Below are 24,051 nucleotides of genomic sequence, written 5' to 3' on the forward strand. Positions count from 1 at the left end.
ACATGAAACGCTTCGGAAGTGCCAGGTCCACACAAAGTACTCAAACATTTCCATTACGGGGTACAGCTGGTAGTTAAGAATATGGACTCTGGTATCAGACAGAGTTTGAGTTGAGGTTCTGCCACTATGTAATAACCTTGCGAAAGTCACTTAACTCAAAATGTTAGTTTCTGAACTTAGTCTATAAGGAGTTGACAATAGGAACTATCTCACAACTTTGTTGCGAAGAGGAACTGGACAATTCATTTAAAGTATTTAACCTAGGGACGCCTGGGTGGCTCAGTCGTTAAGCGTCTGCCTTCGGCTCAGGTCATGATCCCAGGGTCCTGGGATCAAGCCCTACATCCGGCTCCCCGCTCAGCGGGAAGCCTGCTTCTCCCTCTCCTACTCTCTCTGCTTGTGTTCCCTCTCTCGCTGTGTTTCTGTCAAATAAATAAAATCTTAAAAAAATAAATAAAGTATTTAACCTAAGGCCTCCAGCATAATAAGAGCATAATAAATATTAGATTCCAAAATAACCAAACTCATTTCCCTAAAGGCAAAAAATTACTGAGATGGACTGCTGAGACAGGTTGGGGATGTCTATCTCTAAAGGATAAAAAAAAAAAACCTCAACTACCCTGGATAAATTAGGTATTTGGTTCCTCACCTCTCTAAAAAGAACTGACGCTCTTGAAATTGTTTCAAGTTTCAATGTTCTAAGATTACTTAGATATCTATGCGTTCTGTGGCTGACATATTTCTTTTTAAGATTTATTTATTTATTTATTTATTTTAGAGTGAGACCATGAGCAAGTCGGGGGGCAGGGCAGAGGGAGAGAATCTTCAAGCAGACTCCCTGCTGAACTTGGAGCCTGATGTGGGGCTCCATCTCATGACTCATGAGATCATGACCTGAGCCAAAACTAAGAGTTGGATGCTTAATTGACTGAATGTGGCTAACGTTATTATTTGACAGTAATGACTATGTCTTACACAACACAAAACATGTTTATATTGCAAAGCTTTATGGAAAACCCTTTGCGTACAACAACTACTTCAATTAATCCTTCTGGTTTGTAGATCCTAGATTATTCAGTGGGGACTCAAGCCATCACTCCAAAGCCAGACATATGTGGTTCTTTTCTATGTAGTAAATTTACACAGGGATTTTTACATTAGGACATTCTAGCAGTGAGAAGAGAAGATATTCCTATCTGCTTATTTATCTTTTCTATCCTGTTGATTACTACCCATAAATATTGGATTTATCTACATTTTAATGAAAATCTCACCTCTTTAGAATCATCTGGTTCTTCTTGTAATGCCAACTGTGCCCAAATGATTACCCGTTCTGCAGTTTTCTCAGCTTCAGCAGGAGGCAAAGACCTCAACAGAAGGACACAGTCTTCACCCTATAAACAGTGTTTGAAAGGAAGAAAAAACAGTGTTTGAAAGGAAGAAAAAACAGCTGGTACTTGTAAAGGACAGTTTAGACATAACTCTTGCTTTTTTCTATCTAAAGGTGAAAAGACAGCATTTAAAAAAAAACAGAATATGGTCTGATGTTTTAAAAAAGCTGATAACTGGTTTTGATGACAGCAAACAAAATTAAATTCAAATATAACCCTTTGTATTTTGTAATTCTTAAATATGCTCATGGTGGGCGCCTGGGTGGCTCAGTTGGTTAAGCGACTGCCTTCGGCTCAGGTCATGATCCTGGAGTCCCAGGATCGAGTCCCACATCGGGCTCCCTGCTCAGCAGGGAGTCTGCTTCTCCCTCTGACCCTCTTCCCTCTCGTGCTTTCTATCTCTCATTCTCTCTCTCTCTCTCAAATAAATAAATAAAATCTTTAAAAAAAAAAAAATATGCTCATGGTTATAGAATTATATTAAAATAAAGACATTTAGGGACGTCTGGGTGGCTCAGTCGTTAAGCGTCTGCCTTCGGCTCAGGTCATGATCCCAGGGTCCTGGGATCGAGTCCCACATCGGTCTCCTTGCTCAGTGAGGAGCCTGCTTCTCCCTCTCCCTCTACTGCTCCCCCTGCTTGTGCTCTCTCTCTCTCTCTCTGACAAATAAATAAAAATCTTTAAAAAAATAAATAAAATAAAATAAAGACATCTAAAATACAAAAAGAAAATGCACATCCTATTCTGGAATCAAAGGGTACTACAGCATATATAAAACATGAGTCTATGTTTCATAAACACCAAAGAGTATGAAAGCACAACAGCTAGTCACAAAATATGTTTGTTGGGGGGTGGGGGGATGGTTTAGCCTGGTGATGGGTATTAAGGAGGGCACGTTCCGCGTGGAGCACTGGGTGTTATGCACAAACAATGAATCATGGAACACTACATCAAGAACGAATGATGTAATGTATGGTGATTAACATAACAATAAAAACATTAAAAATTAAAAAAAACAAAATATGTTTGTTTTTTTTAAAGATTTTATTTATTTGACAGAGAGAGATACAGCGAGAGAGGGAACACAAGTAGGGGGAGTGGGAGAGGGAGAAGCAGGCTTCCCGAAGAGCAGGGAGCCCAATGTGGGGCTCGATCCCAGGACCCTGGGATCATGACCTGAGCCGAAGGCAGACACTTAACGACTGAGCCACCCAGGCGCCCCTAGTCACAAAATTTTTTTTTTTTTTTAAGATTTTATTTATTTGAGAGAGAGAGAATGAGAGATAGCACGAGAGGGAAGAGGGTCAGAGGGAGAAGCAGACTCCCTGCTGAGCAGGGAGTCCAATGTGGGACTCAATCCCAGGACTCCAGGATCATGACCTGAGCCGAAGGCAGTCGCTTAACCAACTGAGCCACCCAGGCGCCCATCACAAAATATTTTTAAAGAACCTACAGATTTGAAGAATGTGGTCAATCTAACATCCAATATTTTCATCTTGGTATAACTTTTTTTTTTTAAGATTTTACTTATTTATTTGAGAGAGAGTGAGTGACAGAGAGAGCAAAATAGTGGGAGAGGGAGAGGGAGAAGCAGACTCCTCACTGAGCAGGGAGCTCGATTCCAGGACCCTGGGGTCATGACCTGAGCCGAAGGTGACGCTTAACTGATTGAGCCACCCAGTTGCCCCTTGGTATAACTTTCTTTTGTGCTAATCTATTCGGATAATTTGATTGATTTGAGCTTTTACAGATTTACTTAACAAAGAACCTAAGAAAGGACAATACAGAAACTTCATACCTGTTCTCTATCAATCAGGTCAATAATCCTTAGACTGTAAATTTCATCGTCAGGCAACATATATGCTTGAGCCACCTTCAAAGCATCTTCTAAAGAAGATGGGACATCTTGCTTGAGAATGTATCTGACCACCCTCTGAAACAGAGACAATATATACATTTCTTCGTTATGAAATCTCAGAGAACCCAGAAATCCTTTGTTCATAAAGGCAAAGTACTCATCAAATTATAATCAAGCTGTAAAAAAACTAAACTGTATGAAAAATTAAAACATGATTTATATTCTGAACTTTATGAAAGTCCTGTCTACCTTCTCCCCCCTGCCCAGGTTTATTTGGGCATATAAGTGACAAACACCGCATATATTTAAGGTATACAACAGAATGATTTGATATACTCCTTTAGCTTCTTAATGTATTTATTTGTTATCTTTACTATCCTAATAAACAAGTGAATACCCAATTTTTAAAAAATATTTATTATTTTCTTAAGTTTTATTTAAGTAATCTCTGCACCCAGTGTAGGGCTTGAACTCATGATTCTGAGATCAAGAGTTGCACACTCCACCTACTGAGCCAGCCAGGCGCCCCTGAACAGCCTACTCACACTCTATCTAACAAAAGGATAGTAGTGGAAAACCTAGCTCTGTTAGCCTTTAAGAAAATAAAGTCCTCATTACATTTCCCAAGCTGCCCTCAGAACCGAACAGTTCAAGACCCTTCAACTACTGTACTTACCATGATTTCCTTGTTTAAGAGGTTCACCTCCCTTACTCCATAGCCTCGTAAAAGTTTTTTCATCTCCATTAGTTTGTAACTTTCCTGCAACAATTTGACTCTAAAAGGAAATTTGTTGATATTTTTTAAGTGATTTTTAAAAAGATTTTAGTTATTCATTTCTTTGAGAGAGCAAGAGAGCGAGTAAGCTAGCACAAGAGTGGGGAGGGGGGTGGGAAGGGGAGAGGGAGAGGGACAAGCAGACTGCGCTGAGCTCAGAGCCCGACATGGGGCTTGATCCCAGGACCCTGAGATCACGACCTGAGCCGAAATCAATAGACAGATGCTCAACTGACTGAGCCGCCCGGGCGCCCGAAAAATTTGTTGATATTAACATGGATGGTCTCATTTTTTTTTTTTTAAAGGAAATAGTAAGGGACACAGTAAAGGGCATAAAGCATAAATGAATGTCAGATGAAAACAGGAGGCTTATCCAACACCAACACCACTTTCTGGGAGAATGTCCTCTTACTTGGGATGGTCCATTTCTAAGTGCTGCCTCACCAGCTGCTCCACAGCTGCGCTCCACGGAACCACCGCCGCATACATTATCTTAAGCACAGCATCAAAGATGAGCTACGAAGACACACACACAGACTGTGATGAGCCAGGATTCATGCTTCATGCAAAGTAATGACACTGCCTCATCTACAGCAGGGGACTTACCTCTACTCTGTGGTACTCTGAGAATATCTCCTCTGACTGCAAAAGTCTATGCTGCTTCTGATTCTCATACATCAAGAGCGATTTCATTATTTAGAGAAACTCAGAAAAGGATTTTCTCGGCTGCAAGTGAAGTCTTATAGCCCTATTCCTTTCTACAGTCTCTAATCTCTGTGTTTAAAACTATTTTTCATGATTCTATTTACACTTTATAATGGTGACCAGTAACAGTGGGAAGTCACTACAAAAGCATGTTATAACAGATTAAAAAAATGTGTCCATGTTTGTATAATCATAGGAAAACCTAGAAATATAGGCACCCAATCATCCATGGCAGTTTTTCTAGGGATGGGAATGAGAAAATGTTTACTTCTTACTTTCTATAATGGAATTATGGGTGGTTTTTTTTTTCTTATTCTTTTTCCAAACTTCACAAATTCTCCTTAACAAATGTGCACTGCCTTTGTGATCAGAGAACAAGTTTTAAGAAAAGATGTGTTGCTCAAAAGGAAAATCGACATGGTCACTATTTACTTACATCTGTGTCCGACAAACATCCTATTACTGCCATGGCTTTTGCTTCCCATGCAGTTTCAAAGAGTGATGTGGACTTCGAGCTACATCTCTTCAATAAATCCTAAAAGGGGATAAACATATATATTTTTTTAATTTAAAACTCTCACTAAAAAAAAGTAAAAACACATATAAATATAGATAAATAGCTTTTATGGATGTGGGAAAAAAAACCCAACTACTTAGCCAAGAATGTTACAGTGCTCAAAAAAACACAAAATTGCCAAAGCCTTGGCTTTTAGTTTTGTATGGTACAGAAAACCTAAGAAGGAAATATTCTTGAAGAATCTACAAATGAGATGATTGCAGCTTATTAATGTGTACCAAAAATTGCTCACATCTATTGAGCCCATGCTCCTATTATTTCACAATAAGCATTTGGAGAAAGTCCTAATATTATCCCATTCTGCCCAAGGTTACCAGTCAATCAGTAACAGTTATGCCACATTAACAAATACAATATGCTGCATAAATATCCCAGTGGTAAAACATGACATTCCTTATAGGGTTAAATGTTTAACCACTGACAGACAGATGCAAGGGGAAAAGACCAGATCTAAAGAAGTTACCTCTATGTAGAGCAGGAGAAGTTCCTCCTCTTGTAAGCCATGTTCCCGCATGTAAACTCGTATAAACTTCTCTAAGACAGAAGGAATCAGCTCTGGGGCTAACACTTTATCAAACATGCGGAACACAATGGTGGTTGTATTCTCCTGGATGCCAAGAGAAAGGTGGCTTAGATGCAAGTTCTAGTCATAGTGGCTGTGATTAAAAAATAACACTTCTGATAAATCTAGGCTTTTACCTTCTCGAAATCAGAGAGGGCCAATTTGCAGTTGTATTTCCTATGCAATGTGATCAACTCCTGCAAGTTATTTACCAAAGTCCTTAGCTGACATACTTCCTCTGTGTTTTGATAATCCTTCTAAAACAAAAGTGTGAGACGGGAAATATACAAAAAATCAGAATTATTTCAGATAAAATAAAAAATGACCATGATTATGTACATAAGAGGAAATCTGCACCTAATGCCTTTAAATTTTGTAGAATTTTAATTCATTAACTAGTACAAATTAACAGATCAGAATCCAACAGAAATCTAAAACCAATTTTCTTCCTAAAATATATATATATATACACACACACACACATATATTTATATGAACTTCGATGTTAGGGGCACCTGAGTGGCTTAGTCAGTTAAGCATCTGACTCTTGATTTTGGCTCAGGTCGTGATCTCAGGGTCTTGGGATCGAGCCCCAAGACGGGCTCTGCATTCAGCAGGGAGTCTGATTGAGGATTCTCTCCCTCTCCCTCTGCCTCTCCTCTGCTTGCGCTCTCTCTCTAAAATAAATAAGTCTTTAAAAAAGAAAAAAAAAAGAACTTCAATGTTAGTGTAATTTTTTTCTTTTAATATTTTTTTAGAGGGGAGGGGCAGAGGGAGAAAGAGAATCTTAGGTAGGTTCCATGCTCGGTGTGGAACCTGACACAAGGCTCAATCTCACAACGCTGAGATCACAACCTGAGCTTAAATCAGGAGTTGGACACTCAACTGACTAAGCCACCCAGGCTCCCCGAAGATTTCATTTTTTTAAGTAATCTCTACGCTTAACGTGGGGCTTGAACCTACAACCCTCTCACGCTCCACCAACTGAGTTAGCCAGGTGCCCCTGAATGTTAGTGTGATATTTTATACTTAGGTACAAAAACATCATTTAGATGGCCCTCAATGTCCCATCTATATAGATTAAGACCAGATATAAAGCTGTAACATTTCCTAAACTTATATACAAGGAACAGAATTTTCAATATTGATAAAGAATTTTTTTTTAAAGATTTTATTTATTTATTTGACAGAGAGAGACAGCGAGAGAGGGAACACAAGCAGGGGGAGCTGGAGAGGGAGAAGCAGGCTTCCCGCCGAGCAGGGAACCCAATGTGGGGCTCGATCCCAGGATGCTGGGATCATGACCTGAGCTGAAGGCAGACACTTAAGGACTAAGCCACCCAGGCGCCCCTTGATAAAGACAATTAACAGGGAAAAGATAGAATAGTGTTTTATAGCAAGAGGAAAAAGCTCTTCTATGGAAAAATGTATTATAATGATCATATACATTATATATTATAATATATATTGATTATATACATTAATATGCTGCTTTAAATGTACGGAAAAAATTCCTGTTTAATTTTTAACAGTGTATAACCAATAAGTACAATTATTGGCAGGAATCTGCTATATCAGAAAGCAGGAGGACATTTATTATTTATTTTTAGGCTCTAGAAATTTAAGGAATAGGTGCAATTTCATAATGTATATTATTATATAAGTTCTACCCTCTGGTACTTAAGTTCTTAATACTTCCGATTTGAGATCATATTGGGATGTCTCACATATTAGTTTATAAACTAATTTATGGCACCCCAACAAACTTTTTTAAAATACAAGAATGGGGGCGCCTGGGTGGCTCAAACGGTTAACCCTCTGCCTTTGGCTCAGGTCATGATCCCGAGGGGCCTGGGAGCAAGTCCCACATCCGGCTCCCTGCTCAGCGGAGAGCCTGCTTCTCCCTCTCCCTCTGTACCTCCCCCTGCTCATGCTCACTCTCTCTCTCTGTATCTCTCTGTCTCAAATGAATAAATTTAAAAAAAAAATCTTTAAAATACAAGAATGTACTTTTCTTTTTTTTCAATATAATGAATGCTTTCTAGTTTTTAGAAACTTTTTTTTTAAAGATTTTATTTATTTTATTTGAGAGAGAGAATGAGAGATAGAGAGCACGAGAGGGAAGAGGGTCAGAGGGAGAAGCAGACTCCCCGCTGAGCAGGGAGCCCGATGTGGGACTCGATCCCGGGACTCCAGGATCATGACCTGAGCCAAAGGCAGTCGCTTAACCAACTGAGCCACCCAGGCGCCCTAGTTTTTAGAAACTTAAAGGGAAAAAGAAATTAACTTAAGAAATTTAGAAACCAAATAATAAATCCAGTTCATGAACCTCAACTTAACATCAGTATTCCTGAGCTTAGTAACCTTTCTAGCACTGCTATTTTTTTCAGTCAAAAAAGTCCCAGCATTTTTTTTTTATTTGATCTTTTTAAAAAATTTACTAGTTCTTAAGCCATAATGGCTACTGGAACGCCTAAGAAATGCAATCAGAACTGGGAGTGATTTGCTGGTTTAAATAAGTCCTTGAAAACTAATCCTAAAGCATTATTAAATTTCATTCCTTTAAAGGACTGTGAACTTCGGCCAATGCAGAAAATCTCAATTATACTATTGAGGAGTATGTTTACATATTGTTTCCCATTTGGTTGGTTCAATAGAGAAAAACAAAGCATTAAAATAGGCTGAAGTTGTGACAGGAATATCAGGAAGAAAAAAAGCACATTTTTCTTTTTGTGAATTTTAAAAGTACACAATAAAAAAACACACAAACAGAAAATTTAAAAAGTGGATGTATTTCTAAGTACATGTACACAAATCCTTTAAAATAAATTGAATGCTTTATTACTGAAAATTCATTTTCTATATCATACCAAGGAAATCCAATGCCAACAGGACATCAACATCAACTCATCTGGTTTTTCTGCTGTAAAAAATACCTCCGCCAGTTGAAGTCCATTTTCGGGCCAATTTGCCTTTAAAGAGTAACACAGACCATTATAAGTAATGTTATATGCCACTGGGAGTGTGTGAAATATCTTTCCCGTGCTAATTATACTGGGTATTACCTTATCAGTTAATTCAAGGTTCCTGGCTGCCTGTTCCAACCATTTTGCAAGAATTTTCTGAAACAGACATATCATTTAAAAATAAAATCCTCAGCAGATAATCACTGAAATAATTTAAAACCCTCATGATAATATTTCGACAGAGACACTGAACGAACTACCTGGCGTTAGGGCCATTTACTCTTCAGTGATATAAGGCAAAGGCTAGACCTGAATCATCCAGAGTGGAAATGATGAAGGCAACTCACCTGCCCTTCAGGTACAGCCCTTCTCACAAATGGGATCACATCATTTTTAAGCCACGGGCAAAGCTTTTGCAAAGAGACTGGTGTAGAAATTGAGTTGAGCAAGTTCTCAAGCATTTTCACATCAAATTTGCTTTCAAAATTTGCCTAAATTATACAGAGTGAGAAATTAAGATCTATCAGACAGATTGAAAATAACAGCCTCCCAAAATGGAAAGACTTGTTAGGAAGTCATTTCAAGAAATACTTTTTACTGTCTTAATTATAAGCACTAAGGGTGATTTACTCTATACCGATGAGTCCTTGGCAGCCACAAATCCATGAACTCTCACGGCAACAAGTACCAACTAAAAAATTAGGGGGCAGTGGAACTGGCAGAGGAAGGAAAACTTAACAGGAGCTGACAGTACAAATCCTAACAAGCAATGTGTCCATGAATGACATCACACCAAGATACCACTTTTTGGACCTAACGATACCTGACAACGCTGAAGGAATAAGAGCAGAAGTGCTAATGCGCAATCCTTTACACAGTCTGAGCTGCAATAGGAACCACCTCTCCACCAATACTACTTAAGAAAGCCCATCAATAAATCATTCAATAACACGTAGCCTTTTTTTTTTTTTAAAGATTTTATTTATTTATTTCAGAGAGAAAGAGAATGAGAGATAGAAAGCACGAGAGGGAAGAGGGTCAGAGGGAGAAGCAGACTCCCTGCTGAGCAGGAAGCCCAAGGCGGGACTCGATCCCGGGACTCCAGGATCATGACCCGAGCCGAAGGCAGTCGCTTAACCAACTGAGCCACCCAGGCGCCCCAACACGTAGCCTTTTTATTTAAGATTTTATTTTTAAGTAATATCTGTGCCCAAAGTGGGGCTCAAACCCACAACCCCGAGATCAAGAGTCACATGCTCCACCAACTGAGCCAGCCAAGTGCCCCAAAATGTTGCCTTTTGACCTAAGTTTAGGAGTTAGGCTCTGAATGAGATAAAACACGTTTCTAAGACATCTTCACCTCTAATTTAATATCACCAGGATAATTTTTCCAAACATTTCATTTCCCAATCACACCTGACACCCTTCATCCACGTGAAGACAACAGATTCAATCACCTATCCCAGGAGCCATAAAGCCATTAACAACAAAATGCAAGATTACCCGATGTCGAAGCCAAAGGTACTGTGCACAAACAAGGTTTCCTTCTCTTAGCTGTAAAAAGATATCCTTAAGGTCATCTTCATTATGCAGAAATTCAATCCAAGAACTACCACTGCAAAGTCAGAGAAGAAAAAGTAGTTAAAAAAAAAATTAAGATCATAATGTTACAAGTGGATACCATTAGACATTTTAACTAGTAGTTTGGGGTTGTTTCCCCCCCTCAAAGTTAAAAAAGTTCCAAAGATTATACAGTAAAAAGCAGTTTCCTTCTTATCCCAGACTTGTAGAACTCCTGTCATCCTCCCTGAAAGTCATATCTCTTCTTATAGGTCCTTCCTGAGATAATCACTGCATATACAAGCAATCAAGTTTTTTTTTTAAGATTTTATTTATTTGAGAGAGAGAGAGAGCAAGCAAGTGAGAGCAAGTGCCCAGGAAGGCACAGAGGGAGAGGGCGAAGCAGACTCCTCACTGAGCAGAGAGATCGATGCAGAACTCGATTGCAGGACCCCAAGATCACAACCTGAGCTGAAGTAAGATACTTAACCAACCGAGCCACCCAGGAACTCCTATTATTTTAAGTTTTTAAAATGAATGAGGGGTGCCTGGGTGGCTCAGTCAGTTAAGTATCTAACTCTTCACTTTGGCTCAGGTCACGCATGATCTCAGGGTCCTGGGATTGAGCCCTGCGTTGGGCTCTGCACTCAGCGGGGAGTCTGCTTGTCCATCTCCCCCCCTCCAAAATAAATAAAATAGGGGCGCCTGGGAGGCTCAGTCGTTGGGCGTCTGCCTTCGGCTCGGGTCATGATCCTGAGGTTCTGGGATCGAGCCCCGCATCGGGCTCCCTGCTCAGTGGGGAGCCTGCTTCTCCCTCTCCCACTCCCCCTACTTGTGTTTCCTCTCTCGTTGTGTCTCTCTCTGTCAAATAAATAAATAGAATCTTTAAAAATAAATAAATAAGTAAAATAAAAAATAAATTAAAAAAAAAGACAACTGAGTAGGTACCATTCAGGAACATAAAAAAAGGACAGAATGAGGAGGACACATAATGTCCTTAAATTGGAAGATTCAATACTGTAAAGATGCTGGTTCTCCCCAAATTGATCTTCAGTTCAGCATACTCCCAATAAAATAATAAATAAGTAAAAATTTAAAATCCTAATAAAAAAGGATTTTTAAAAAAGATTTTATATCTTTATTAGAGAGTTGTATGCATACAAGCAGGGGTACGGGCAGAGGGAGAGGGAGAGAATCTCAAGCAGACTCAGCACTGAGCGAGAAGTGTGACGCAGGGCCCAAACTCACAACCCTGAGATCACAACCCAAGCCAAGATCAAGAGTCATACGCTTAACCAACTCAGCTACTCAGGTGCCCCCAAAATAACATTTCTTTAAACTGGGTAAAGATACTACCCCAAAGATACAGATGCGGTGATCCAATGGGGCACCTGCACCCCAATAGCAGCACTGTCCACAATAGCCAAACTATGGGAAGAGCCCAGATGTCCCTCAACAGATGAAAGGGTAAGGTTGATGTGGTCTATCTATACAATGGAACACTACTCAGCCATCAGAAGAAATGAAATCTTGCCATTTGCAACGATGTGGAAGGAACTAGAGGGTACTATGCTAAGCTAAATAAGTCAATCAGAGAAAGAGAATTATCATATGATCTCACTGATATGCAGGATTTAAGAAAGAAGGTAGAGGATCATAGGGGAAGAGAGGAAAAAATGAACAGGACAAAACCAGAGAGGGAGACAAACTGTAAGAGATTCTTAATCTTAGGAAACAAACTGAGCGTTGCTGGAGGGGAGGGGGGTGGGGGGATCGGGTGGCTCAATGATGGACATTGGGGAGGGTATGTGTTGTGGTGAGCGCTGGGTGTTATGTAAGACTGATGAATCACAGACCTGTACTCCCTGAAACAAATAATACATTTTAAGTTAATTAATTGAATTTAATTAAAAAAAAAAGAAAGAGTAGGAATAAAAACACAAAGAAACAAACAAAAAAACTTAGGAAAATATTGGTTTGAAGGAATTAAAACATATACTTGAATCAAATCTCAAAATAAGAAAACCAGTGAAGATTGTTTCTAGTTGCTGCTATAACAGATTACCACAAAGTTAACTACTTAAGACCACAGAAATTTATTATCTTACAGGTTTGTGCATTAAAAGTCCAATAAGTGTTCTCAGTGGGTCAAAGTCAAGGTGTTGGCAGAGGTGTTCCTTTATGGAGTCTCTAGGGAAGAGTCTCTTGCCTTTCTCAGCCTCTAGAGACCACCCATACTCCCCGGCTTGTTGTCCCTTCTTCCATCTTCAAAATCAGTAACATTGTATCTCTGACCATTCATCCTTTGTTATATCTCCCTCTGACCACAGCCAGGAACGCTTTCTCTGCTTTTAAGGACTCGAGTGATCCCAAGTTATCTCCCCATCTCAAGGTCCTCAACCTTCATCACATGATGGTCATTTTGCCAAGTGATTATGGGGATTTGGACCTGGACATCTTTAAGGGGCTGTTATTCTTCCAACTGCAGGACCCTTGCAAGCATAATGTTTCTAAGATTCGTCCATGTTGTTGTGTGTGTGTCAGCAGTCTGTGTTCTATTGCTGAGCAGTATTCTTTTGTGTGAACACATCACAGTTGTACGTCTACTGTTCTGTTGATGGATGTTTGGATTATTACCAGTGTTTCGCTACTATGAATAAGAATGCATTTTTAGGGGCACCTGGGTGGCGCAATCAGTTAAGCATCTGCCTTTGGCTCAGGTCATGATCTTGGGGTCCTGGGATCAAGTCCCGAGTCGGGCTCCCGGCTCGGCAGGCTCCCTGCTCCCTGTCTGCTTCTCCCCCTCCTTCTGCCTCTCCCCCCTGCTCATTCTCTCAGATAAATAAATAAAATCTTTTTAAAAAAATGCATTTTTAGATTGTTTTTTATTTCTCTTGGGTAAAGATGTAGGAGAATTGCTAGACTGCAGGGTAATCCCATGTTTGACTTTTCATGTTTACTGGTCATTCATAGATCTTCTTTTGTCATGTGTGTTCAAGTGCTTTGCCCATGTTTTGGTTTTACTAGGCTGCTTGCCCTTTTATTATTAGTTTGTAGATGGTTTTTCTATGTTCTAAAAACAAATCCGTTGTCAGAAAAAAAAAGATGATGTGATATATCTGTACAATGGAATACTACTCAGCCATCAAAAGAAATGAAATCTTGCCATTTGCAATGACACGGAAGGAACTAGATGGTATTATGCAATCAGAGAAAAACAATTATCATACGATCTCACTCATATGTGAATTTAAGAAACAAAACAGAGGATCATAGGGAAGGGAGGGAAAAATAAAACAAGACAAAATCAGAGAGGGAAACAAACCATAAAAGACTCTTAATCACAGGAAACAAACTGAGGGTTGCTAGAGGGGAGGGGGATGGGGCATGGGGTAACTGGGTGACGGACATTAAGGAGGGCATGTGATGTAATGAGTCTTATAAGGCTGATGAATCACTGACCTCTACCTCTGAAACTAACAATACACTATATGTTAATTAATTGAATTTAAATTTAAAAAAACAAATAAATAAACTGGGTAAGGTGATTCTCATTCTAAATGTCATACAAAAAACCAAATATGAGAAAATTGCTCCCCAAATTCTGAAAAGTAGGAAAGCATAGCAGGGCTAGTCTACCAGATAACAGGGCATTCTAAAATTACACTAATTAAAACTATATGACACTGGTGGGTACCTGGGTGGGCTCAGTTGGTTAAGGATCTACCTTCGGCTCAGGTCATGATCTCAGGGTCCTGGGATCAAGCCCTGTACCAGACTCCCTGCTCTCTGGGGAGTCTGCTTCTCCTTCTCCCTCTACCCCACCCCACAACTCGTGCTCTCGCTCTCCCTCAAATAAATAAATAAAATCTTAAAAAAAAAAAAAACCCTAATTGATACTGGTGAATGAATACCATAAAATCAACTGAATACCAAGTCCAGAGATAGACAAATACAGGTCAGATTGTTAGCCTAACACTGCAACTAGCAGGGAAAGGGGGATTGACTAGCCACAAGGAAAAAAATAAATCTTCCCTTCATTGTTAATTTGGCAAATAAACTTGTATTATCTTTAAGATAACTATATCTCATTTGTGTAAATAATGATATTCTTGGGGCACACGTTAGCATATCTAATAGAATCAACTGCCAGAAGTGAAATTGCTAAGGCAAAGATATATGCATTTATTTGTATTTTATTATTTTTTTAAAGATGTTATTTATTTTTTGACAGAGAGAGACAGCGAGAGAGGGAACACAAGCAGGGGGAGTGGGAGAGGGAGAAGCAGGCTTCCCGCAGAGCAGGGAGCCCAATGTGGGGCTCAATCCCAGGACCCTGAGATCATGACCTGAGCCAAAGGCAGACGCTTAACAACTGAGCCACCCATGAGCCCCAGATATGTGCATTTAAATTTGCCTTTCAAATTTATCAGTTCCCAAAGATGGTGTAGAAGAGTATCTACAACCTAGCAGGAAAATAATATTTTCCATCACCCGATTCCCAGAAACACATTCAGTCAAAGCAATACTTTATCTTTTATGATATTCTAAACTAAAACCTAATTCATAATCTAAAAATAAAAAATGAGGAATGTACACACCTGAATTTTTCTGGTCCAAATGCTCCATAAAAAGTAGTCAATTTTGCGTGAGCCCTTAGTACCTAAAAAGAAATAATCTGATAATCTGAATGTCATATGCAAGAAAATTAAAATTAAAAACACCAAAGATTAGGCTTTCTGTTTCAGAAGTCTTACACATATGCTCATTTCATCCCATATTATAGGTCAATTCTCATAAATGTTACAAAAAGAACCTTGGAATAATGGAAACATTTCCAATCACATTCAGTGCAATAAAACTGCAAAAGAGAAGGCATTTACACGTTGATTGTAGGTGCTCCTCAAAATTAATTAGTTTTCCCAGTGACTTATAAATGCCCTTATGTTAAAATCCAGTTGGATTATACCAAAAACTTACTTTGAAATAAGAGTTTAAACCATGATAGTCATCATAACAGTTAACATTTGTGTGCTTAACCAGTGCCAGACACTATGCAAAATGGTTTATATGAATTATTTCATTTGACTTCAAAATAATCCTGCAAGTACTATTATTATTCCCATTTTTCAGTAAGGAAACAAGAATTAAAATGTTGCTCTTGAAAAAACACAGGTCTATCTTGAATTGAAAAATATATTATAAAGGTAAATTTCCCCTCAAATTAAGTATAATGTAATTACCTCTTTTAAAACATCAGAATAGACAGGAACAGTTTTATATTCTCTTTTCAAAAGCTAAGATGAACAATGAGAAACAATGTTAGAATATCTGCTATATTAGTTTTTTTCATGAAAGAAGATGGATTTTCTGTGAAAGGAAACAAATTATCAGATCACATTGAAATCTGAGATGAACAGTGAACGATAAATAAATGACATATCTTAAAAAAGTAATGCATCTTACAGAAACAGCTCACAATATTTTGCCCATCTGTTACACCTTGATTTTAAGGAATATAACTAGCAACGGTATTCAAAGCTCACTGAGGGGAACCTATGGCAAAAATGTCTGTGATGGAGACAGAATTCATTTTTTTTGAGATGGTTTCTTTTGCATGACACTAACAGGTAAAAATGTTATAAAAACTTACCCTGGTTTTGGCATAATTTAGCATTTCCTGGGTGGTTTCATAGGTTAGCCACTGAGCCTCCAAGCAGTAATTCACCACAAATTCATCATCCTGTTTCAGAAATGCCAGACACAGTAAGGTGACCTAATGTTGATCAGTCCATCAATCTGAATACTCTCGCACTCGACAGGGAAAACACACCTGGATTTTATGTAGATTTTCCTTAGCTTCATCTACGAGTTTCTGCCATTCGGTCTGCTCGCTGGTGTCTGCAGAACTCAAGGCTAATCTCTCTAATATATCGTTGGATTTCACCTTGTAAACAAGCTGTAATATAAACATGCCACATTAAGCAACTTGAAGCAAAATAATGCCTGTGCGTGACTTCTTAGGCTGCAGGCAACAGACTATTATGAAAAAAGGGGAAGCCTCATGTGGTCCAGGAATAAACAGTAAAGCAGGTAATGCTCAGATAACCCAAAGGTAATCCAGATTGCTAAGAGTTATGGAGACCATTTGAGTCCTGAACTACATGTGTCAAGCAGGGTACTAAGAGCCTTATGTGAATTATCTCATTTAATTCTCATAAAAACCTGAGCAAGCATTTACACCTCACCATAATGCTACGGGATAAATACTAACATTCCCGTTATACCATCAAGAAAACCAAGACTCCAGAAAGGGTAAATAATGTACTTGAAACTATGCAGTTCCAAAGTAATGGAGCTGGTTTTTAAAAGATGACCACACGATTATGTTGCATGCCTCGCTTTCTAAGTCTGTCAAAGGTTCTTTAGCAGGTAGAAAAGCCTGAGTTAGAATACCCAATACTGGGGTGCCTGGTGGCTCAGTCAGTTAAGCATCCAACTCTTGGTTTGGGCTCAGGTCATGATCTCAGGGTCAAGAGATTGAGTCCCAAGCCCTGTGTCAGGCTCCATGCTGGGCATGGAGACTGCTTAAGATTCTCTCTCTCCCTCTGCCCCTCCCCTGGCTCGTGCACACTCTGTGAAAGAAAGAAAGAAAGAAAAGAAAGAAAGAAAGAAAGAAAGAAAAGAAAAGAAAAGAAAAGAAAAGAAAAGAAAAGAAAAGAAAAGAAAGAAAGAAAGAAAGAAAGAAAGAAAGAAAGAAAGAAAAGAACGAAAGAAAGCAAGCAATCAAGCAAGCAAGAAAGCAAGAAAGAAGAAAGAAAGAAAAAGAAAGAAAAAGAAAGAAAGAAAGAAAAGAAAAGAAAAAGAGAGAGAAAGAAAGAAGAAAGAAAAAAGAAAGAAAGAAAAAGAAAGAAAGAAAGAAAGAAAGAAAAGAAAAGAAAAGAAAGAGAAAGAAAGAGAGAGAGGGAAAGAAAGAAAGAAAGAAAGAAAGAAAGCAAGCAAGCAAGCAAGCCAAAGCTTTAGGTTCCCTTTTTATAAACAAAATGCCAACTTTGACAAGGACTCTGTCATTCTGACAGCTAAAAATGGTAAGAAAGCATAGTTTCTCTACTTGTATTTCTCCACTCCCTGAAAACTGCTTTCACTGATTCTGATTTTTCACTCCATTCACTTTATAATTTTTTAGATATTTTTAAAGTAATCTCTATGTTCAATGTGGGACTCGAACTCATGATCGCAAGATCAAGAGTCGCAGGTTCCACTGACTGAGCCAGCCAGGCGATCCCATTCACTCTTTTAAAAAATTAGTTATTATGAAACTTTCAGATGTTCAGAAAGTAGTAACAGAACACTCATGTACTCATCACCCTACTTGAAAATAAATATTACCAATACAGCTTAAGACCCCCTTCTCTTCTTCCCAAATACATCGTTCTCCTTGTCCCAACCAGAAGTATCCATTACTCTGATTTTGATGCTTAATAGCCCATTAATTTCTCTATCCCTTTACTCATATACCTTTCTACACAACACACAAAATTGTTTTATGTTTTAAAATGTTACATTTTATTTTTTTAAAGATTTTATTTATTTATTTTTGTGAGAGAGAGAGAACACAAGCACAAGTGGAGGGAGGGGCAGAGGGAGAAGCAGGCTTCCCGCTGTGCAGGGAGCCCGATGCGAGGCTTGATCCCAGGACCCTGGGATCATGACCTGAGCCAAAGGCAGACGCTTAACTGACTGAGGCAGACGCTTAACCAACTGAGCAACCCAGGTGCCCTAAAATGTTACACTTTTAAAACAACAAACACAGGAGTGCCCACCACCCACTTAAGGAAGTATTAACTCTTTACTACAATCAGGCTTTTTCCTTCATTACTCTCCAGGACTTTTTAAGGGATGTCAATGACCTAATCACCAAATCCAACAGACTTCTTCCAGTTTTAATACTTTATCTTATCTGTAGTATTTGAAACTGCTAATCACTCCCCACTAGACTCTAAAGTTTCTCCTTCCTTGACTTCTATCAATAATCATACATTCTTGGGTTTTCCTCCTTTATTTCTCTCCACATATGCATATAGCCCTTATTCCTAACTTTCTACATGCTAGTGCCCCTGGATCTCATCCTGAGATGAGATCTCTCTACTCTACACACTCGCCTGGAGTGGTCTGGCCATCCCCCCGTGTTACCCACCTCTAGATTCAGATCAGATCACTCTCCAATCTCCTACCAGATAGCCTCATTTCACAAGACCCCTTCTATGCAATTTTTAGAAAGCAGGCCCTTCATCTTTTACCACTACCTGCTCTTCCACACATACTTCTCATTTTAGGAAGTGCCATCACCATCTCACAGGTATGCTGAGCCAGAGTCCTGCCAGCCCATTCCCTACATTTGTCCCTCCCGATGTTTGATCACTTAGTTCCACTGATTCTACCTCCTCTGCACCTCTTGTATCAGACCCTCCCTCTTATACACCTTCACCTCCCTGCACTGGCTCAGGTCTCATGCAGAAAGTTGTTGTCTCCCAATTGGTCTTCACACCCCTAAGTCTGCCCCATCCCAAACAATTCTCTAGCTTTACAAAGCAACAATCTAATCAGGACACTCATAGTAGCTCCCCATCACCTGCAAAATACAATCTAAATCCTCTGCAAACTCTCTGTCTCTCTGACAAATAAATAAATAAAATCTTAAAAAAAAAATAAATAAATCCTCTGCAATACACACAATACTCCCCAGGCTCTGGTCCCCTACTATTCCATTGTCAGCTCCTTTTACTCCTTTGCGCATATAACCTATTCTCTACTCCTACCTAATCGGGAGTTCCTGGAAGCCTCAAAAGCCTCCCTCACTTTACTCATGCTATCCTTGCACCTAGAATTCCCTTCCTCTTCCTGAACCATCTGGAACATCTTCAAGATCTGATATAAAAATGATCTCCTCTGTGAAGTCTTTCCGCCCCAGTAAGCATCAATCTCCCCTTTGAATCCCTAGTGTACTTTGGTCATATCTTAATTATAGGCTCGATCATTAAATTCCAATTACGCTTTACGTGTCTGCCTCCCCAGTCTCCGTTACATGAAAAAAGGCTTGTTCGATGAACAAATGAATTCATGAATGATTTACCTCAACATCTAGTCCAAACTGAATGGCAAAGCTCTCGGCTTCAGCAAATCTGTGCTTGTGAAGTAACCGACTCAATCTGACAAATTGAAAAAGAAATTTCAGTAAAACTTTTATTCATCAGGGAATTTAAATTTATCATTAAGGGGTAAAGCTTAAAAGAAAATGAGAAGTTACCTGTTTTCTGGTAAAGCTTCTGTAAGACACCTGAGTACCACGACAGAGACCGAGTCTTCAGATAATCTGAAAAGTTTTGTTTTTTTTTAAAGATTTTATTTATTTATTCGACAGAGATACAGCGAGAAAGGGAACACGAGCAGGGGGAGTGGGAGAGGGAGAAGCAGGCTTCCCGCTGAGCAGGGAGCCCGATGCGGGGCTTGATCCCAGGACCCCAGGATCATGACCTGAGCCAGAGGCAGACACTTAATGACTGAGCCACCCAGGCGCCCCTGAAAAATGTTTTTACTATAAGTGTATTGGTCATTAATATTAATAAGTAAATTGTAGCTTAGCTGCCATTTAACAACTTATTTGATAAAATAAAACATGACCTACTTTGAATCATTTTTGCAAATTCCTTCCAGAAGGTATATGGTATCCTACAACAATAAAAAAAAATGTTCAAAATTGAAATATAGAAATAATTCATTTTATAGTTACTAAGGTAACAACTGGTTTAGGTGAGAATTATCTATCAATGGATTCTAAATTCACTGCAAAAAACCAACGGGGAAAAGGATATTCTCGGAGTCTCAGAATACCACCACAGAATCTACTTAGCAATGACAAAGGGGAAAAAGTACCTTACAGTGGAGAAATCTGGCAGAATTGCCCTAATCAAGTTATCACACTTGTCATCACTAGTAATAGGACAAATGGACATGAGCCCCTTAATGTGACACAGTTCAATACAGTATTACCTGTGTGGTATCCTTGCCAGGAAAGCTCAGCATGCATCTAATTGTGACAAATCCAAATAGAGGGACATTGTATAACACAACAGGCTAGGATTCAGAAAATGTCAATGTCTTAAAAAAACAAAAGACTAGGGAACTATTACAGATTAAAGCAGACTACCATGTGAACATGACAACAAAATTCCATGCATGATGCTTGATTGGATACTGGATCAATGAAAAAAAAATTTTAAAGTACTTGGCACCATTGGTAAAATCTGATTTGGATGGTATATTTCATAATAGTATTGTATTAATGTTAAATTTTCTGAGTGATAACTGTGCTATAGAATAATGCACTTATTCTTAGGAGACACCTCCTGAAGCATTTAGGGCTAACAGACCATGATGTCTGCAAGTAAATTCCAAATGGTTTGGAAAAATATAGTGTGTCTGTGTGTGTCTGTGTGTGAATATACGAAACAAATGTAATAAATGTTCTTTAAAAAGATTATAATAAAAGATAAGTCCATAAAAGCAATGACCCTCCCCCCAAATTACTTATCATTCATATTTCCTGTGGAAACAAAGAAAACTGAATAAGTAGATGATTCAGGTTTTATTTGATTACTATGCTTTTCTTTTCCTTATATGAAGACTGGTCTTTGGCGAGTGCACTTGAAAACATCTGGTAATAATAAATATAGTTGTAAACCTGAGATCTGTCCAGGTATTACACCAATTTCACTCATGCTTAGCTTACTTAACTTTAAAGGGAAAAAAATATTTATTTATTTAAGTAATCTCTACACCAAGTATGGGGCTCAAACTCATGACCCCGAGATCAAGAATCAAATGCTCTTCTGACTGAGTCAGCCAGGTGCCCCCTAGCTTACTTCATGTTTTTTATTATAAAGTACAAAATATATATCAACATACTGTGCTAATTCCGGATTGGACCAGAGAGGAAACGCTAGATACTTCTAAAGAATACAGTATTTCCATCGTAGGTAATGAATAAACCATGAGATTTTTCATCTAAGAAAAATAGAAGAAGAGCAATTAGTATAGTAGGTCATATAAATTTATAAGAACAAGATAGTACTTCATAATCATGGGTCTAGATTAAAACATTTGGTACAAGGCTAAATGCAAAAAACAATTTTATAACTAAGTCCATTACTGTATTATTTAAATGTTACATATAAAATTATGCCCTATTCCACCCTCCAAATCTGTTGAATGAAAAAGCATATACCGGAAGTTCATTCTACAATTTGTATTTAAGGTGAATGTAATTCCTAACGGTAGGAGTCACTCTAATGAACATTTTCTTGTGGATATTTTTAATATTGCTCCATTTGAAATGGAGAGCTGAGATTTATATCCAATTTTCTAAGATTTTATTTATTTATTCATTTATGAGAGAGAGAGAGAGCACATGAGTTGCAGGGGGAGGAACAGAGAGACAGGGACAAGCAGACTCTGCTCTGAGTCCGGGGCTCAATCTCACAACCCTAAGATCATGACTTGAGCTAAAATCAAGAGCTAGACGCTTAAGCGACTGAGCCACCCAGATGCCCCTCCATTTTTTTTTTTTAATAAGTAAAAAAGACTCTGTAGGATTATTTCTGATTTGTTAAGTCTGTGTCAACACAGAGTTAAAATGCTATGGGCACTACTTAACCACTTTCATTTTATTTAATGCTATTTCTAACACATAATGTGGACAAATGCAAAATAAAATTTTCCAATACCTTCTTATCAGTAGTAGTTGTCAGAGCTACTAATTTGAGATTTGCAATCCCTTGCCTAAAAGAGAAAAGGTTTAAGTGATTCAAGTAAGTTGTGCCAATTGCTAGATATAGGCTAAGTCAAAGGAATATTCTAAAAGGTTAAAACTGATTCCCACAGAAGACAATGAACCTGATTTCTTCATGTTTATGGCCCAGACTGACACTCTTTCTTTTTTTTTTTTTTTTTTTTTTAAAGATTTATTTATTTATTTGAGAGAGAGAATGAGACAGAGAGAGAGAGCACGAGAGGGAAGAGGGTCAGAGGGAGAAGCAGACTCCCTGCTGAGCAGGGAGCCCGATGCGGGACTCGATCCCGGGACTCCAGGATCATGACCTGAGCCGAAGGCAGTCGCTTAACCAACTGAGCCACCCAGGCGCCCAACTGACACTCTTTCTAATACAACCACTTGGAGGTTTGTAATGCCTATTTGTTCTCAATGAATCTGGCCAACAATGGAATGGTCCTTACCCTGTCAGTCTGTGCACAGGGTTAGTGAAAATGTAATACATAACGAATGATCAAGAAACCTGGTTATAAAGAAGGGAAATCACTACTGGTGTCATAATGTACCACATGACTGATGAAGGAGAATCTGCTTCTGTGGTAAGAAGAAACTCTTCGATGTGAAGAGAGGGCCAGTTCCATATGGGAATCAGAGTGTAAATATCCCAGACGCTCAGCACATTCTGTAAAAAGAGACATATCACGGACACATCTTAATGACATTTCAAGATCTTACATTGCAGGCTCTATCGTTTGATATGTGTACTGAAATAAAGCACAGCACACCAGATAGTAATCCACCCCAGCTAAAGTCCTTGTCTTTGTTAAGTCTGACAAATTTTTGTTGCTCTACATAATACCAAATTAAAACACCGAAAGAGAAATATCGGAAACATACATCAGTATCAAGAACAAAAAGTAGATTGTCTATCAACTGGAACTTCTTTGCACCTACAAAAGAGAAAGCAATGTGTGTAAAGATTACATTTTTGTGTTACAGATAGCCATGTTTAAATAATAAACTACCATTATTTATGGAAAGGCAGAACTACTACCCTTAAACAAAAAGTTCCCATTCTCATATTCCTGCCTCTATATATTTTAGATGACAATGAAAATGTAAAACCTCCCAAAATGAAGAGTTAAAAACTGAAACAGGTCAAGAACAGTCATGTATGTGGACAATTATCAAACTAATCTGGCTTGTTTCAAAGAGCAGTAAGGTAAAATGGCCCATTTTTCAGACTTAGCATATTGACATGAAAATTAAAACTCACTCAAAATGACCTCAACTAGTTTCATTAACTTATTTTACCTTTAATAATCTCTGTATCAAGAATATTCTTAACTGTCATTCCTTCTTTTGAAGAGTCTGGTTCCCATTTTGAGACTGCACAATTACCGGTTCCCTACAGAGGTGAAACAGCACATCAACTGCAAATTTGGCTCTCAGATCTGAAGTCTCCTCGAAGTAGAAACACCCAAGTTGTACACGTTACTAATTTCAAAACATACTTATGTATTCAAGCCCAACTAGCTTTTATCTTCCAGTTCCTCACTTAGTCTGCTTTGAACAGAACAGAATGGAAAGAATAGCAAACTTGTCTGTTTGCTGTTATCCCATGATTTTTAATAAGGTGCGGGCATATTCACGTAACTCACTGCAAAGACACAGGGTAAACTTTAAGACCTCTTCCAGTAGGATGAGATATAGTTTTTGGTTAAGTATTTTCATTAAAGTAACCACAAATTTTTGAAAAAAAATTCAAAAATATTAATTTTAAATCATTTGAAACTCTGATGAAATACTGAACTGGATACATAGAATAGA

At 38.5% G+C, this 24,051-nt stretch overlaps 1 protein-coding gene across 1 annotated transcript in view; it reads right to left on the minus strand.

Moving 5' to 3' along the window:
- Positions 1-24,051, minus strand: part of KNTC1 (kinetochore associated 1) — a 76,516-nt gene that overhangs the window by 37,113 nt on the left and 15,352 nt on the right. The window contains exons 9-31 of the mRNA XM_027575812.2: positions 23,536-23,629; positions 23,119-23,171; positions 22,788-22,903; positions 22,178-22,232; positions 21,360-21,458; positions 20,080-20,123; positions 19,702-19,767; positions 19,528-19,603; positions 16,228-16,353; positions 16,048-16,137; positions 15,638-15,691; positions 14,996-15,057; positions 10,338-10,449; positions 9,182-9,325; positions 8,934-8,990; positions 8,739-8,840; positions 6,006-6,125; positions 5,770-5,913; positions 5,166-5,264; positions 4,437-4,540; positions 3,926-4,025; positions 3,190-3,324; positions 1,275-1,394 (exon numbers count right to left, since the gene is read on the minus strand). Coding sequence (XP_027431613.1) covers positions 1,275-1,394; positions 3,190-3,324; positions 3,926-4,025; positions 4,437-4,540; positions 5,166-5,264; positions 5,770-5,913; positions 6,006-6,125; positions 8,739-8,840; positions 8,934-8,990; positions 9,182-9,325; positions 10,338-10,449; positions 14,996-15,057; positions 15,638-15,691; positions 16,048-16,137; positions 16,228-16,353; positions 19,528-19,603; positions 19,702-19,767; positions 20,080-20,123; positions 21,360-21,458; positions 22,178-22,232; positions 22,788-22,903; positions 23,119-23,171; positions 23,536-23,629 — 2,172 coding nt within the window. The remainder of the gene's footprint in view (positions 1-1,274; positions 1,395-3,189; positions 3,325-3,925; positions 4,026-4,436; positions 4,541-5,165; positions 5,265-5,769; positions 5,914-6,005; positions 6,126-8,738; positions 8,841-8,933; positions 8,991-9,181; positions 9,326-10,337; positions 10,450-14,995; positions 15,058-15,637; positions 15,692-16,047; positions 16,138-16,227; positions 16,354-19,527; positions 19,604-19,701; positions 19,768-20,079; positions 20,124-21,359; positions 21,459-22,177; positions 22,233-22,787; positions 22,904-23,118; positions 23,172-23,535; positions 23,630-24,051) is intronic.

This window comes from Zalophus californianus, chromosome 14 (assembly GCF_009762305.2).
Source record: "Zalophus californianus isolate mZalCal1 chromosome 14, mZalCal1.pri.v2, whole genome shotgun sequence".
NCBI lineage: Eukaryota > Metazoa > Chordata > Mammalia > Carnivora > Otariidae > Zalophus > Zalophus californianus.